This window comes from Rhinatrema bivittatum, chromosome 2, assembly GCF_901001135.1.
Source record: "Rhinatrema bivittatum chromosome 2, aRhiBiv1.1, whole genome shotgun sequence".
In the NCBI taxonomy this organism is placed as follows: Eukaryota; Metazoa; Chordata; class Amphibia; order Gymnophiona; family Rhinatrematidae; genus Rhinatrema; species Rhinatrema bivittatum.
This window is the reverse complement of record NC_042616.1, coordinates 354,478,661-354,496,429: the sequence shown is the minus strand read 5'-3', so window position 1 is coordinate 354,496,429 and position 17,769 is coordinate 354,478,661. Positions and strand designations below refer to the sequence as shown.

Here is a 17,769-nt window from a genome sequence, read left to right as displayed (position 1 = left end):
TTGCTTACCTGATGTAACAGGTGTTCTCACAGGACAGCAGGATGTTAGTCCTCACGAAACCCGCCCGCCACCCCGCGGTGTTGGATTCGTTTTTCTTATTTTATTTTTCGGCACTGCCTGTAGCTTTCAAACAAGACTGAGGGGAGACCCCTGCTGGCTGCAGGGTTGGTGCCGTGCTGGGCATGCCCAGTAGGGGCCAGTCAAAGTTCCAGAAACTTTGACAGAAGTTTTCCGTGGTTGGGCTCCATCCTCGATGTCACCCATTTGTGAGGACTAACATCTTGCTGTCCTGTGAGAACCCCTGTTACATCAGGTAAGCAACATTTGCTATATTGCTCCATGGTGAGATCGCACCTTGATTACTGTGTACAGTTCTGGTCACCGCATCTCAAAAAAGATATAGTTGCACTGGAGAAGGTACAGAAAAGAGCGACCAGAATGATAAAGGGGATGGAATGGCGCTCTTTGAGGAAAGGCTAAAGGGGTTAGGGCTGTTCAGCGTGGAGAAGAGACGGCTGAGAGAGGATATACACTGGTATATAAAAAATCGTAAATAAATAAATATGACAGAGGTCTATAAAATCATGAGAAGTCTAGAATGGGTAAATGTGAATTGGTTATTTACTCTTTTGGATAATAGAAGGATTAGGGGGCAATCTATGAAGTTAGAAAGTAGCATATTTAAAACTAATCAGAGAAATTATTTTTCACTCAGCCCACAATTAAGCTCTGGAATTTGTTGCCAGAGGATGTGATTAGGGCAGTTAGTGTAGCTGGGTTTAAAAAAGGTTTGGATAAGTTCTTGGAGGAGAAGTCCATTAACTGCTGTTAATCAAGTTTACTTAGGGAATAGCCACTGCTATTAACTGCATATTATAAGCATGGGATCTACTTAATGTTTTGGGTACTGCCAGGTACTTGTAACCTGGATTGGCCACTGTTGGAAACAGGATGCTGGGCTTGATGGTCCCTTGGTTTGACCCAGTATGGCAACTTTTTATGTTCTTATTTGCCTTCTGAAGAAAATCTAAACAAGTTAGAGATGCTCCACTTGGAAAAGAAATAACTTAGAAACATAGAAACATCGAAATGACGGCAGAAGAAGACCAAACGGCCCATCTAGTCTGCCCAGCAAGCTTCACACATTTTTTCTCTCATACTTATCTATTTCTCTTAGCTCTTGGTTCTATTTCCCTTCCACCCCCACCATTAATGTAGAGAGCAGTGATGGAGCTGCATCTAAGTGAAATATCTAGCTTGATTAGTTAGGGGTAGTAGGGGTAGTAATCGCCGCAATAAGCAAGCTACACCCATGCTTATTTGTTTTACCCAGACTATGTTATACAGCCCTTATTGGTTGTTTTTCTTCTCCCCTGCCATTGAAGCAGGGAGCTATGCTGGATATGCGTGAAGTATCAGTTTTTTTTCTCCCCTGCCGTTGAAGCAGAGAGCTATGCTGGATATGCGTGAAGTATCAGTTTTTCTTCTCTCCTGCCGTTGAAGCAGAGAGCTATGCTGGATATGCGTGATGTATCAGTTTTTCTTCTTCTCCCCTGCCGTTGAAGCAGAGAGCTATGCTGTATATGCGTGATGTATCAGTTTTTCTTCTTCTCCCCTGCCGTTGAAGCAGAGAGCTATGCTGGATATGCGTGAAGTATCAGTTTTTCTTCTTCTCCCATGCCGTTAAAGCAGAGAGCCATGCTGGATATGCATCGAAAGTGAAGTATCAGGCACATTTGGTTTGGGGTAGTAACCACCGTAACAAGCCAGCTACTCCCCGCTTTGTGAGTGCGAACCCTTTTTTCTTCTCCCCTGCCGTTGAAGCAGAGAACTATGCTGGATATGCATTGAAAGTGAAGTATCAGGGTTATTTGGTTTGGGGTAGTAACCGCCGTAACAAGCCAGCTACTCCCCTCTTTGTGAGTGCAAATCCTTTTTTCCACATTTCCTCTTGCTGTTGAAGCTTAGATCGATGTTGGAGTCACAGTAACCATGTGTATGTTTATTGAATAAGGATATTGTCTCCAGGCAGTAGCCATCATTCTGGCGAGTCACCCACTCTTCATTGGCGGCCTCTTGACTTTATGGATCCACAGTGTTTATCCCACGCCCCTTTGAAGTCCTTCACAGTTCTGGTCTTCACCACTTCCTCCGGAAGGGCATTCCTGGCATCCACCACCCTCTCTGTGAAGAAATACTTCCTGACATTGGTTCTGAATCTTCCTCCCTGGAGCTTCAAATCGTGACCCCTGGTTCTGCTGATTTTTTTCTTACGGAAAAGGTTTGTCGTTGTCTTTGGATCATTAAAACCTTTCAAGTATCTGAAAGTCTGTATCATATCACCTCTGCTCCTCCTTTCCTCCAGGATGTACATATTTAGATTCTTCAATCTCTCCTCGTACGTCATCCGATGAAGATCCTCCACCTTCCTGGTTGCCCTTCTCTGTACCGCTTCCATCTTGTCTTTGTCTTTTTGTAGATACGGTCTCCAGAACTGAACACAGTACTCCTGGTGAGGCCTCACCAAGGACCTGTACAAGGGAATAATCACTTCCCTTTTCTTACTCGATATTCCTCTCTCTATGCAGCCCAGCATTCTTCTGGCTTTTGCTATTGCCTTGTCGCATTGTTTCGCAGACTTCATATCATTAGACACTATCACCCCAAGGTCCCTCTCCTGTTCCGTGCACATCAGCCTTTCCCCCCCCCCCCCCCCCCCCCCCCCCCCCATCGAATACAGTTCATTCGGATTTCCACTCCCCATATGCATGACTTTGCACTTCTTGGCATTGAATCTCAGCTGCCATATCTTCAACCACTCTTCCAGTTTCCTTAGATCCCGTCTCATTCTCTCCACTCCTTCCGGCGTGTCCACTCTGTTGCAGATCTTAGTGTCATCCGCAAAAAGACAAACCTTACCTTCTATCCTGTCCGCAGTGTCACTCACAAAGATATTGAACAGGACCGGTCCCAACACCGATCTTTGCGTACACCACTTAAAACCGCTCTCTCTTCTGTCCGTCAACTGCTCTCTCTTCTGTCCGTCAACCAATTTGCAATCCAGGACACCACCTCGGCACTCACTCCTAAGCTTCTCGTTTTATTCACCAGTCTCCTGTGCGGAACCGTATCAAAAGCTTTGCTGAAATCCAAGTATATGATATTGAGTGCTCTTCCTTGATCCAATTCCTTGGTTACCCAGTCAAAAAAGTCAATCAGATTTGTCTGACAGGATCTTCCCCTGGTGAATCCATGTTGCCTCTGGTCCATCAATTCTCCGGACTGTAGATAGTTCACTATTCTCTCTTTCAGCAGTGACTCCATTACTTTTCCCACCACCGAAGTGAGGCTAACCAGTCTGTAGTTGCCAGCCTCCTCCCTGTTCCCACTCTTGTGAAGCGGGACCACCACCACTCTTCTCCAATCACTCGGCACCACTCCCGTTTCTAGGGATCTATTGAACAGGTCACACAGCGGACCCGCCAGAACATCTCTGAGCTCCCTCAATATCCTTGGATGAATCCCATCAGACCCCATGGCTTTGTCCACTTTCAGGTTCTTTAGCTCTTCCCACACATTTTCTACAGTAAAAGGATTTTCATCTATTCCACTTCCCTCCAGTTTCTTTTTGTGTAGAGATGGTCCTTCTCCAGGGTCTTCTTTAGTGAACACAGAGCTGAAGTATTCGTTTAATATTTCTGCCATTTCTTCGTCTCTCTCCACACATTGATCATTACCACCTTTCAATTTCACTATACCACTTTGGACCTTTCTCTTTTCGCTGATGTATCTGAAAAATGTTTTGTCACCATTTTTTATCACCTTGGCAATCCTCTCTTCCGCTTGACTTTTTGCCAACTTGATTAATTTCTTACTTAGCAGGATTATGATGGAGATTTATAAAATCATGATCATGTCAGGCATAGGCTGTTCTTACGCTGGTGCCCAGTGTTTTCTGAGATACTTGTGCTTCCAGGAGATGTTTTTGGATATCTAGAGGATTGCTGTGCAGCTTGGTTATTGTTGTGTATATATCCATAATGTATTCCTATGTTCTGACTGGCTCAGCAGGGATCAGCTGTTATTGGTTAGTGTATTTTTCCCTCAATTTAGGCTATGTTCCCTGCTATTTCATTAATGGTGTTTATTCCATGGTTGCTCTGCTGTGCTGCCTGTCTCCAGATTTCTGAAGTCCTGTACCAGCTCTTATTTGCCATGTAATCCTGTGCCTTGTTTCTTGGACCTTATGATTCTTTTTTTGAACTCTTCCTGATCTTGCTTACTTTGTTCTTGCCTTGGGCTGTTTACCATAAAGGTGCAAAGAAGAATAAACTGATCTTATTCACAGGTCGATACTGTAATGTGCGGTTGAAGATTTCCCGTCAGTAATGTGCTGGGAGCGCACAATTCGGACGCCTAAGGCGATTCAGCGATACAGTCTCCAGTTTCACGCGTCCTTAGCGCTTCTTAAAACAGATGCATAACCCTTTCCGCACGCAGCATGTATATGATATGTAAATGAACGAATTAGCTGTATAATGAAGGAATTAGCTATTCTCCTCCGATACTGTGACGCGCGCTCAGATTATCTCCTTTGTAACCCGCTATTTTGCCGCGTCCTTAACCTGTTAGTTTACCGCTACCCTCTACTTGGTGTTAGTGTGGTGTTAGTGTGGTGTTCAAAAATTAAAACGGGAATAAAGTGTAAAAAATGGTGTAAAAAAAGTGTAAAAACATTGCTTACCTGCCCTGGCCCCATCCGGTCTCCGGTGCAGCCCCAGTCCTGTCTCCTCCTCCCGAAGCAAAAAAAACAAAACAAAACTGAAAAAGTAGCAAGGCTCGGGCCTGCTACGATAGTTCCTTCTCCCTTCTCCTCTCCTCCCGATTTCGGCGCTCAAGGCGGCCGGGTGGGCGTGCATTCATCCAGGCAGAGGGAGCCAGCGGCGAAAGCGGTCTCCGGCTCCCTCTGCCTGGATGAATGCACGGCCCCCGCCGGCAGCGAATGAATGCCCGTGCGATGCGCCGAAATCGCACGGGCATTCATTCGCTGCGCCGAAATCGCACGGGCATTCATTCGCTGCCGGCGGGGGCCGTGCATTCATCCAGGCAGAGGGAGCCGGAGGCCGCTTTCGCCGCCGGCTCCCTCTGCCTGGATGAATGCACGCCCACCCGGCCGCCTTGAGCGCCAAAATCGAGAGGAGAAGGGACTACCGTAGCAGGCCCGAGCCTTGCTGCTTTTTCGTTTTTTGTTTTTTTTTGCTTCGGGAGGAGGGGACAGGACTGGGGCTGCAACGGAGACCGGACGGGGCCAGGGCAGGTGAGCGGGGGCTGGGGGATAGTTTGCCGAGCATCGGGGAACATAACTGTCCACTTCCTGGTACCTGTCATTTCAAATGTCATTTGAAATGACATTTGAAATGACAGATACCAGCGCGGCCGTGAAGCATTAGGCCCGCGAACCCAGGATACTGTGTAGGCGCTCTATACAGTAAAATGGGTTGCGCGGGCCTAACGCTTGCCTAAGGCTTCGCAGCCGCGGCATACATTTGCATGCAATTAGAAGAGAGTATAGAGCGGTAGGTGAAGAGAACTGTGCATGCGGGGAACGAGGGTGCGCCTGACACTGCCGCACTGTTTCTACCGCGGCCTTAGAGTATCGACCTGTCAGTTCTTTAACTGGTTCCTAGTAATTTGTGACAGGCATATGGTTGCAATAAGCCACAGTCATCCCTTTTGAAGGTGGCTTCCTCTGACTTATCTCAGGACAGAATAGTGTAAAACAAGTTAATAGGGGCCGGTTATTTATGTTTTCATGTAGTATCAGGAGTAGGGGACAGTCCATAAAAGTAATTGGTAGCAAGTTTAAAATAAATTTAATAAAGTATTTTGTCTTTCAACTCATACAAGCTGAGGATTTCATTGCCAGAGGATTTGGACAAGGTTAGTTGTATAGCTGGTTTTAAAAAAAGATTTTGACATGTTTCTTGAGGAGAAGCCTATTAACAGTTATTAGCCAAATAGTTTTCACAATGAGCATCAGGGAATGGCTCTTCCTATTAGGCTGCTTAATATTTCCAATTGACCCGGACTTACCACCGAGAGACAGGTTGTTGAGCTCAATGGAGCATTGGTCTGAGCCATTATACTAGTTGAAAAATGTCTGAGAATTACTCCCCCCTCCCCCACACAAACATCAATACTGTTCTTTTGCCTAACAAGTGTTTCCACAGTAGTGGCATACCAAGTTCCAGTGATAGCTTGGTTTGTGACCCTTAGGCAAGGATTGTTGCTTGCAATGGCAAGGTAAGGTAGGAGGGGACTAAAATATAAGTAAAAAACCCTTCTTAGTGGGTTTTCAAGATGCCATAGTCTTAAAGGATGATTCTGATTTCTGCTGGACATACAAAAGAACATTCAGACATCTCTTTACCTGCTTTTAGTTAATGTTTTTTGTATTGCTAAAATTGTTCACTATTCTTTCTTATTTCTTTTAAATAGGCAGTATGTTGCAGCTTGTCCGCAGTATCAGCACAGAGGCAATGTTGTGATATCCTACAGATTGCTGTCAGCAAACACCTGGTAAGGAAATGTGTTCATATAAATCTTTTATAGCTTGAAGACCTTTCTCACAGGACAAGCAGGATGGTTGTCCTCACAAATGGGTGACATCGAGGATGGAGCCCCAACCACGGAAAACTTCTGTCAAAGTTTCAGGAACTTTGACTGGCCCCTACTGGGCATGCCCAGCACAGCACCAACCCTGCAGCCAGCAGGGGTCTCCCTTCAGTCTTCTTTTTTCCACGCAGCAGTAGCCACGCGGTAGAAGAGCTCTTAACCACGTTCCTGACAGGAATTTCGAATAATTAATTCTGAAGAAAAATTTGCCCCTCAGGGGTCTCCCTTCGACAAATTTTTCGGTCCGCGGAACTTCGGTAAGTTTTTGCCGTCGTTTGGTCGACTTCCGTCGAGTTTGGCCCTTGAGGCCCGTTGGCATTCGACAGTCCCGCGGCTAAATTTTTGGCCTTTCGCCATGGCGTCAGGGTTCTGTCGGTGTCCGGACTGTACCCGAACTATGTCAATCACAGACCCTCATGGAGTCTGTGTTTTGTGTTTAGGGAGTGAGCATGATGTACTGACTTGCACCAAATGTGCCCTAATGACACCAAAGGGTCGCAAAGCCAGAATGGAGAAGATGGGGCTCCTCTTCCAAGCTCGAACCCCAACGCCATCGATTGCATCTACGTCATCGGAACCGGCACCGTCGAGGTATCATCATCATCGACAACCCTTCGGTGACCGTCCGCCATCGATGACTTCGCGGCCATCGACTCCCGTTCCTTCCCCTGATGATCGAGGGGATCGGAAAGAAAAACATCGCCATCGACGTCATAAGTCTCGGCCTGTCGAGGAATCGACGTCATCGACCTCAGCACCGACCGAGCCACCGCCAAAAAAGTCTCGATCAGAAGTGGCACCGTCCACTACTGTTTCGCAGGCACCGAGGCAACCCTCACCCCCTCGGGGTTTGGGAGCCGCGATCCCACCGGTGACGGTGGTCCCTCCGGCTCAGCCTCAGCCTCCCTCTCCCGTCGAGCCGGGTCTTGTTACCCCTGGTCTCCGGGCAGAACTGGACCGGCTGGTCCAGGAGACCATCGACAAGGCGATGCTACGGTTCCAGACTCCTCCGGCACCGACTCCGGCACCGAGAGTAGAACCGGTCACCGAGCCGATTGCAGCAGCACTGGCACCGCTGCTACACCGGATGGAGGCGCTCATGACAGCCCTTCCACCGGTGATACCTGAGTCACCGACACCGGTAAGACCGCTGTCACCGACAGGTTTATCATCAAGTGGAGAAACACCGTATCGAATTCCCCCTTCGGGAATTGTTCAATCGATGCCAGGTCGTCCCTCGCCACCGATTTCTTCTTCGGGGGCGATATGTACCTCTGCTCCACCGAGGTTTCCGATGCCGACACCGATTCCATCGAGACCGACATTGGTTCCCTCGATGCCTATACCGGCACCGATACCGGCACCGATTCCATCGAGGATTTTCTCGATTCCCCCAGTGATTCCAACCGATATTTCGGAACCTCAACCTGGGCCTTCAGGTGTTCAGCCCCCTCGAGGTCCTGCAGGTCATCATCCAGATCCCTATGATACTTGGGGTGATGATACCTCTGATTTGCCTTCACCGCCCTCTCCTGCGGAGAGTAGAAAGCGTTCTCCCCCTGAGGACCTCTCTTTCATAAATTTTGTGAAGGAAATGTCAGAGTTGGTCCCATTCCAACTTCAATCTGAACAAGATGACAGGCCCCAGATGATGGAATTGCTCCAGTTTTTGGATGCCCCGAAAGTCATCACTTCTATTCCCATTCATCAGGTTTTTCTAGTCCTTCTTAAAAAGAATTGGGAATCTCCTGGATCTGTTTCCCCGGTCAACAAAAAAGCTGACTCTACATATCTTGTACAGTCAGCACCTGGTTTTCAAAAACCTCAGTTAGACCATCATTCTGTAGTCGTCGAATCAGCTCAAAAGAAAGCTAAGCGACTAAAGCCTCACTCTTCCATACCTCCTACTAAGGAAAACAAATTCCTAGATAGTATAGGTAGGAAGGTATATCATGGAGCTATGCTGATTTCCAGAATAGCTTCTTATCAACTTTATATGACTCAATATAATAGGGTCATCCTGAAACAGATGCAGGAATACACTGATGCCTTGCCTGAACAGTTCCAGCCACAGCTTCAATCCCTTCTAAATAAAGGGTTTGAAGCTGGGAAGCATGAAATACGAACAGCCTATGACATCTTTGATGCTTCCACTAGAATTTCTGCCACGGCCATCTCTGCCAGACGTTGGGCTTGGCTTAAATCATCTGACCTTCGTCCAGAAGTTCAGGACAGGCTCTCTGATTTACCCTGCCTAGGGGATAATTTGTTTGGTGAGCAAATTGAAGGATCATCATGAGACACTTAAACAGCTCTCATCCATTCCTCCTGACTTGCCTTCTAAACAGCCCTTTAGAAAGGACTCCAAGAAGTCTTTCTTTAGGCCACGAAAGTATTATCCCCCATCAACCAAGCCTAGGCCTGCACGGTCTTACCATAAGACTCAGCCTCGCCAGACTCGTAAACAAAAGCCTGCAGCAGCTCCACAACCGGGCCCTGCGGCGGGTTTTTGACTTTCACTTAGAGAGCAGTTGCCAAACCCCTCTTCCAGCTATACCGGTAGGAGGACGGCTGTGCCACTTCCTAGAAAAGTGGCATCAAATCACCACAGATCAATGGGTGATAGCAATCATTGCACAGGGTTACCACCTCAACTTCCTATCCCTTCCTGCCGACTCCCCACCTTTGCAGGCGTGGAGACTCATCGATCACTCTGTTCTTTTAGAGCAGGAAGTTTCTCTTCTCCTACAGTCAAACGCTATAGAACCCGTTCCTCCCTTACAACAAGGACTTGGGTTCTATTCCAGGTACTTCCTGATACCAAAAACGTCAGGAGGACTTCGTCCAATCCTAGACCTACGGGCCCTCAACAAGTACCTTTCCAAGGAGAAGTTCAAGATGGTAACCCTGGGCTCGCTGCTCCCTCTACTGCAAAGAGGGGATTGGCTATGCTCTCTAGACCTGAAAGACGCATATACCCACATTGCGATCACAGAATCTCATCGCAAATACCTGCGTTTTCTAGTAGGCCGAAACCACTACCAATACAGAGTACTACCTTTCGGCCCGGCATCCGCACTACGAGTCTTTACCAAATGCCTCGTGGTGGTAGCAGCATTCCTCAGGAAGGACGGTGTCCACGTCTACCCCTACCTGGACGATTGGCTAATCAGGGCCCCAACCCAGCAAATTGCTCGGTCCTCCCTGACCCTAACAATTCATACTTTGCTCTCTCTAGGATTTCTTGTCAATTACGAGAAATCCTACTTGGTCCCATCTCAGACCTTATCTTTCATTGGGGCAGACTTGGACACCTTACAAACAAAAGCCTTCCTCCCTCATCAACGGGCCAAGACTCTGGTGTCCCTAGCTCGCCAGCTGCGGTCTCAACACATAGCCACGGCTCGCCAGTTCCTCATTCTACTAGGACATATGGCCTCCTCAGTTCAAGTAACTCCCATGGCCCGTCTGGCCATGAGAGTCACACAATGGACTCTACGACTACAATGGACCCAAGCTCTTCAGCCTCTGTCCTCCATTGTTACAATCACCGATGCACTCCGTCTGTCTCTTGCCTGGTGGACAAATCAATGCAACCTCCTACAGGGCTTGTCCTTTCTTCCACCAGATCCCCAGATAATCCTCACCACCGACGCTTCCAACATCAGGTGGGGAGCCCATCTACACAATCTGCAAACTAAAGGATACTGGTCACTAGAGGAAGCCAAACACCAGATAAATTTCCTAGAGCTGCGAGCAATCTGCTGTGCTCTCAGGACCTTTCATGATTGCCTATCGAACCACGCAATCTTAATTCAAACAGACAACCAGGTGGCCATGTGGTACATAAACAAGCAGGGAGGCACAGGCTCCTTCCTTCTGTGTCAGGAACCTGCGCAGATTTGGGCGGAAGCCCTCTCCCGCTCCATGTACCTCAGGGCCACCTACCTCCCGGGAGTGGACAATGTATTGGCAGACCAGCTGAGCCGTGTCTTCCAACCACACGAGTGGTCCCTCAATCCCTTGGTAGCGACCTCTCTATTTCACAAGTGGGGTTATCCCCACATAGACCTCTTTGCGTCCCCTCAGAACCACAAAGTGGACAATTTCTGCTCTCTCATTCGGAGCCAGCACTCTCGGCCGAGGGATGCGTTCTCCCTCACGTGGACAACCGGTCTGCTTTATGCATTCCCTCCACTTCCTCTTCTGTCGAAGACTCTCGTGAAGCTGCGTCAGGACAGAGGAACTATGATCCTGATAGCACCGCACTGGCCACGCCAAGTGTGGTTTCCCATACTACAGGATCTCTCCATCCGCCGACACATTCCTCTGGGAACGGACCCGCATCTGCTCACTCAAAACGACGGATGCCTCCTCCATCCCAACCTCCGAGCCTTGTCACTGACGGCATGGATGTTGAAAGGTTAGTCCTTCAGCCATTTAACCTTTCGGATTCAGTTTCTCGTGTCCTGATCGCTTCACGAAAGCCTTCCACAAGAAAATCTTACTCATACAAATGGAAACGGTACACATCATGGTGCACTTCTCAGTCCCTTGATCCCCTTTCCTGTCCAATCTCTAAATTCTTGGACTATTTATGGCATCTATCAGAATCAGGTCTAAAAACCTCTTCCATTAGAATGCATGTTAGTGCGGTAGCCGCCTTCCATAAAGGTATCGGGGGTGTCCCTATCTCAGTACAACCCCTGATAACCCGTTTTCTTAAAGGCTTGCTCCATTTGAAGCCACCTTTACGCCCTCCGGCCCCATCTTGGGACCTTAATCTGGTTCTTGGTCGCCTTATGAAACCACCCTTCGAACCTCTTCACTCCTGTGACCTAAAATATCTCACATGGAAAGTGTTATTCCTTTTGGCTATCACTTCAGCTCGCAGGGTTAGTGAATTACAGGCCCTAGTTACCTATCCGCCTTACACTAAACTCCTGCAGGACCGGGCGGTACTCCGCACTCACCCTAAATTTTTACCTAAGGTAGTTTCGGAGTTTCACATCAATCAATCCATCATACTAACTATCTTCTTTCCCAGGCCCCACTCCATCTCAGGGGAACAGACTCTGCATACCCTAGACTGTAAACGAGCTCTAGCTTTTTATCTAGACCGTACAGTTTCTCACAGGAAGAGCACTCAATTATTCGTCTCTTTCCATCCTAACAAGTTAGGACAACCTGTGGGTAAGCAGGCTCTTTCCTCCTGGTTAGCGGACTGCATTTCCTTTTGCTATCAGCAAGCTGGCATTCCTTTCCAAGACCGTGTTAAGGCACACTCTGTGAGGGCCATGGCGATTTCAGTAGCACACCTTCGATCGGTGCCGCTTCCTGACATCTGCAAAGCTGCAACCTGGAGTTCCCTCCATACCTTTGCAGCCCACTATTGTTTGGATAAAGCTGGAAGACAAGATTCCATCTTCGGCCAATCTGTCTTGCGTAACCTTTTTCCAACTTGATGTACCAACACCCTTCCACCTCCCGGTAGGGTGCGGATGTCCTTACCAAATTCCTCCCCAGTTGTTGTGCCTGTTGCACGCCGTTGGGTACATTTGGTGCAAGTCAGGACATCCTCAGCTCGGTACTCACCCATTTGTGAGGACAACCATCCTGCTTGTCCTGTGAGAAAGCAAATGTTGCTTACCTGATGTAACAGGTGTTCTCACAGGACAGCAGGATGTTAGTCCTCACGAAACCCGCCTGCCACCCCGCAGTGTTGGGTTCGTTTTTATTTTATCTTTTCGGCACTGCCTGTAGCTTTGAAAATCAGACTGAAGGGAGACCCCTGCTGGCTGCAGGGTTGGTGCTGTGCTGGGCATGCCCAGTAGGGGCCAGTCAAAGTTCCTGAAACTTTGACAGAAGTTTTCCGTGGTTGGGGCTCCATCCTCGATGTCACCCATTTGTGAGGACTAACATCCTGCTGTCCTGTGAGAACACCTGTTACATCAGGTAAGCAACATTTGCTATATCCTTGAAAAAAGTACTTTGTATATGTTAATGCTCTGCATTATTTTTTTTTCCCTACAGAATGTTCTTTTGGACTGGAAGGCATTTTCTTTTCCACATTTACTATAGTCATAAAATGTAGTTGTCCAGATTTTTATCCCATTGTTTTCATCTATTACATTGCATTTTCTTCTACCACACACCTCCTTAATGATTATAACTGTGTTCGGAGCAATGCTATAGGTATAATTAGCCAGTCCTTTGATAATGCACTACATACTTTGGTCAAAAATGCACAATTCAGTACAAACACAGAAATATGATGGCAGAAAAATGTTATATAACCTATCTAGTCTACCCATCCACCCAATTGCTCAACTCTACAATACTTACCACTCCCTCAGAGATCCCGTGTTTTCCTTTATGTTCTAAATTCAGACGCTGTCCATGTCTCCACCACTTCCTTGGGAAAGCAGTTCCATGTATCCATTGCCTTTTCTGTAAAGAAATACTTCCTTAGATTATTCCTTAGTCTACCCATTTTACTCTCATCCCATGACTCCTCATTCTTGAATCTTCTTTTCATTGAAAGAAACCTACCTTCTGTGTATTAATAATTCTGAGATATTTATATGTCTATCATATCTCCCTATCACACCTTTCCTCTAGAGTATACACATTTAGATCGGTTTGTCCCCATATGCTTTACAATAAAGATCACTGACCATTTTAGTAGCTACCCTTTGGACTTACTCGATCTTGTTCATATTTTTTTGAAAGTGCAACCTCCAGAATTGTGCGCAGTATTCCAAATGAAGTCTCACTAGAGACCTATACAGGGGCAATATCACCTCCTTTTTTCTGTTGACCATTCCTCATCCTATGCATTCAACCACCTTTTTGACTTTTACTTTCCACATGCAAAGGAGAATTTCACCTCCTATATTGTACCTCCCCCTTGGGTTTTTGCAGCCCAAATACATACTGCATTTTTTAGCATTAAATTTTACCTGCCAGACTCTACACAATTCCTAAAACTTTGTTCCCTGTACGTACCAGGATCTTTCCAGACGGTGGGTTATGTCCCCCGTCCAGCAGATGGAGTCAGAACAAAAAACTCCCAGGGGAGGTCCCTTATAGCCACGCCTCCCCTGGCTCAATCCTCTGTATAGTTCTGACTCCAGCAGATGTTGAGCAGGGGACACTGAGGTCCCCAGCATTAAGCCTTAGGATTTTACTCTCTTAATTTATTTTATTTTTCTGTGAGGGATCAAGTTGTATTCTACTAAATTTATTAACAAAGATTTAATTTTCAAGGAAAGCAGTTCCTTTTTGTTCCTGAGAGAACAATTTCTTGCTGACAGGCTGTGTTTCTGTCTTCTCTTTCTTTTCTTTCCTGCCTCTTCCCTTTTTGTTACAGGGCTGGAGGTAAGTGTTTATTTTTATGTTTTAGGGCGCCGTAGGTTTTTCTACTTCGGGGCGTTCAGGTCTGAGGGAGCACATCGGTGGGCCCGATCCCTCCCCTCTTGCCCAAGGTCGTTTGTACCCGCCCCGCCCTTGAGGTGCGAGACGTTTCCCGACCCGTGGCCCCACGACGTAATATTCCCCGGGGCTGCCTGCCGTCGGGAGGACACATTCCCCGACGGTTTCATCGGGTCGGTGGGTGGGTAACCGGGCCGGACCTTCAGTCTCTCAGTACCGTTTTGACTGTTTTTATTTTTTCGCGTGCGCGTGCTGCCCCTCCTCCCTCCCTCCCTCCTGACAGGATTCAGTGATAATTCAGCGGTGAGGGCGACGGTGCACAGGGAATTCACCTGCACCCAGAAGAATTTCTGTCAGTATGTCTTCAGAAGGGGAGGACAGCCCTCCTGCGAGGGAGGTCGAGCATCTTCAGGACCGTGGGGACAGAAAGAGACACGCTCCGTTTCCGTCGTGCGCGGGAACGGCAGCCATTTTGTCCCCAGCTGCAAACGGCGGTCTCTCCGAGGAGGACACAGACGCCCAACTCTCGACTACTCGGCCTTCTTCGGCTGCCGGACTTCAGCCTGTGTCTCGGCTTGGGGCAAATTCGAATGATTTTTTCTCTCCTGAATTTGTAGTTTTAATGCACAGAGCATTTGTATGTAGCAGAGACAACCTGCTGGGGGGAGGGGGACCTCCTCCAGCTAAGCTACCTTGTCTGATACCCTCTCTGGGGAGTCTTTTACCCCAAGGTGGCACCTCTCCTCCAGAGGGACGACCAGGTATGTCTCGAGGTTCCCTGTCCACTCCAGCAGCTCCGCAGCCAGTGGGGGGTGGAGATCCTCCCCTGGATCCACTCGCTGATGACCCCTCCCTGGTGGCTCAAGTCGAGGCAGATGATCGTAGGGTTCTCAGAATTTTTCAAGCCGGAGAACTGGAGGAACTTATTCCACACATCCTGCATGAGATGGATATTGACCCTCCTCCGGACCCAGTGGCTCCAGATCCTAATAACAAAAAGGGGGATCCTCTTTTAGCAGGTCTTCGTCCATTAGCAAAGGCTTTTCCTACTCATCATTCTATCCTACAACTAATTGCTAGAGAATGGGATACCCCTGAGGCTAATCTTAGGATTGGTAGGGCTATGGACAAATTGTATCCTCTACCAGCGGATTTTTTGGAACTTCTTAAGGTTCCTGCTGTGGATTCGGCAGTTTCTGCTGTGACTAAGCACACGACTATTCCTGTCACCGGCGGGACAGCGTTGAAAGATATTCAGGATAGGAAATTGGAAGTTTTCCTGAAGAGGGTTTACGAAGTTTCAGCTTTGGGCATGCGAGCTGCTATCTGCAGTTCGTTAGCACAGCGAGCAGGACTCCGATGGGTGCAACAGCTGCTCACCTCACAGGCCCTGCCGGATTCTGAGGCTCAACAGGCGGACAGATTGGAGGCAGTAGTAGCTTATGGGGCTGATGCTCTCTATGACCTTATCAGGGTTCAAGCTAGAGCCATGGTGGCAGCGGTGTCGGCGCGCCGCCTCCTTTGGTTAAGGAATTGGTCGGCAGATGCTTCTTCCAAGACACGGCTGGGGTCTCTCCCTTTTAAGGGCAAGTACCTGTTTGGTGAGGACCTGGATCAGATTATTAAGTCTCTCAATGAGAATACAGTTCACAAATTGCCAGAGGATCGGCCACGCGCGTACAGGTCATTCAATACTAACAGAGGCCGATATCGTAATCAGCGTAGAGTGCGTCCCGCCAGGCAACAACAGCCTCGGCCCCCTTCATCTCGCTCGCACGCTTGGAATCGGTCCTTTCGAGGCCGTCGGCCCGGTAAGGATGGCCACGGTGCGGGCACCTCGGCGAAGTCGCCTCAATGATGCCAGGCGGACCCACGAGTCGATTCCCCGGCTGGGGAGTCGACTTACGCTCTTCTACAAAGCGTGGGTCCAAATAACCTCAGACCAATGGGTTCTAAGTATTGTAAGACATGGCTACGCGTTGGATTTTGTACGCACTCCACCAGACAGATTCCTGTTCTCCCCCTGTTGGTCCCTTCTCAAGCGCCAGGCAGTTCAACAGACCTTAGATCGTCTACTTGCCTTGGGGGGAATTGGGTCGAGGTCACTATTCCGTTTATTTCATAGTGCCCAAGAAGGAAGGTACGTTTCGTCCAATTTTGGATCTCAAGGCAGTCAACAACTCTCTCCGGGTCCCTCGGTTTCGCACGGAGACTCTACGTTCGGTCTTGGCGGCTGTACATCCGGGAGAGTTTTGGGCCTCCTTGGATCTGACGGAGGCATACCTGCATATCCCGATCCTTCACGCCCATCAACGATATCTTAGCTTCAAGATTTTGGATCAGCACTTTCAGTTCCGGGCTCTACCTTTTGGGTTAGCCACGGCACCCCGAGTTTTCACAAAGATAATGGTGGTAGTAGCAGCGGCGCTCAGAAGGGAAGGAATTCTGGTACATCCTTACCTGGACGATTGGCTCATCAGGGCGAAGTCGCAGTTGCAAGGGATTCAAGCGGTCGACAGAGTAATTCAGCTTCTTCAGACCCTGGGGTGGATAGTCAACTTTACAAAGAGCAAGCTACAGCCCTCTCAGACATTGAACTTTCTGGGAGCCCATTTCGACACGAGAGCAGCCAATGGTGTTCCTCACCCAAGAGAGAGCGCAGGCTCTGCGTGAGCAGATCCTCAGGTTCTTGGCTCTCGAGTTCCCGATGGCGTGGGACTATCTTCAAGTGCTGGGAACCATGGCCTCCACCATCGATCTAGTGCCGTGGGCTTTTGCTCACCTACGACCACTTCAGAGAGCATTGCTTTCCCGTTGGAAGCCAGTGTCCCGGGATTACCAGGTGATCCTTCCAATCCCAGACTTTGCAAGGCGCAGTCTCGGGTGGTGGCTGGACCCCTTGAGTCTAGCTCAGGGTGTATCCCTGCAGTCTCCAGATTGGATCATAGTGACCACAGATGCCAGTCTCTCAGGCTGGGGAGCGGTCTGTCAAGACAGGGGAAATGGTCGAAGGAATAATCGTCTTGGCCCATAAACCGTCTAGAGGCCAGGGCAGTTCGTCTCGCACTACAAGGCTTTCTACACCTTCTCCGTCTCAGAGCGGTTCGAGTTCTATCGGACAACGCTACCACGGTGGCATACATCAACCGTCAGGGGGGTACAAGGAGTCGGTTGGTGTCGTTAGAGATCGACCGACTAATGGAATGGGCGGAGCGTCATCTTCTCCGTCTGGCAGCCTCTCACATAGCAGGCGTCGAAAACGTACAGGCGGATTTCCTCAGCCGACAACACCTAGATCCGGGAGAGTGGGAGCTCTCGGAGGAAGCGATGGCTTTGATCATCGAACGCTGGGGAATTCCTCACTTGGACCTTATGGCAACGGCCAAGAATGCAAAAGCAGCTCGCTTCTTCAGCCGCAGAAGGGAGCACGGTGCAGAAGGAGTCGACGCGCTGGTACTTCCATGGCCTCGACGGTCCCTTCTGTATGTTTTCCCACCGTGGCCTCTGGTGGGAAAGGTCATACGAAGAATAGAAGCTCATCAGGGTCCAGTAATACTCGTGGCACCGGAATGGCCCCGACGTCCGTGGTTTGCGGATCTCCTGCAGATAGCGGTGGGGAATCCGCTTCGGCTAGGGCACCTCCCGCGGTTACTACGCCAG

The 17,769-nt window shown here is 48.7% G+C and overlaps 1 protein-coding gene across 6 annotated transcripts in view; it reads left to right on the top strand.

The window, feature by feature from the left end:
- TEX10 (testis expressed 10) overlaps positions 1 to 17,769 on the top strand; it is a 678,603-nt gene that overhangs the window by 535,869 nt on the left and 124,965 nt on the right. For all 6 annotated transcript variants that reach the window (XR_003854633.1, XR_003854635.1, XR_003854634.1 and 3 more), the window contains one exon: positions 6,499 to 6,579. Coding sequence is in view for 3 of the 6 variants with exons in the window: in XM_029589917.1 (XP_029445777.1) it covers positions 6,499 to 6,579 (81 nt within the window). In the remaining 3 variants the exon portion in view is untranslated. The remainder of the gene's footprint in view (positions 1 to 6,498; positions 6,580 to 17,769) is intronic.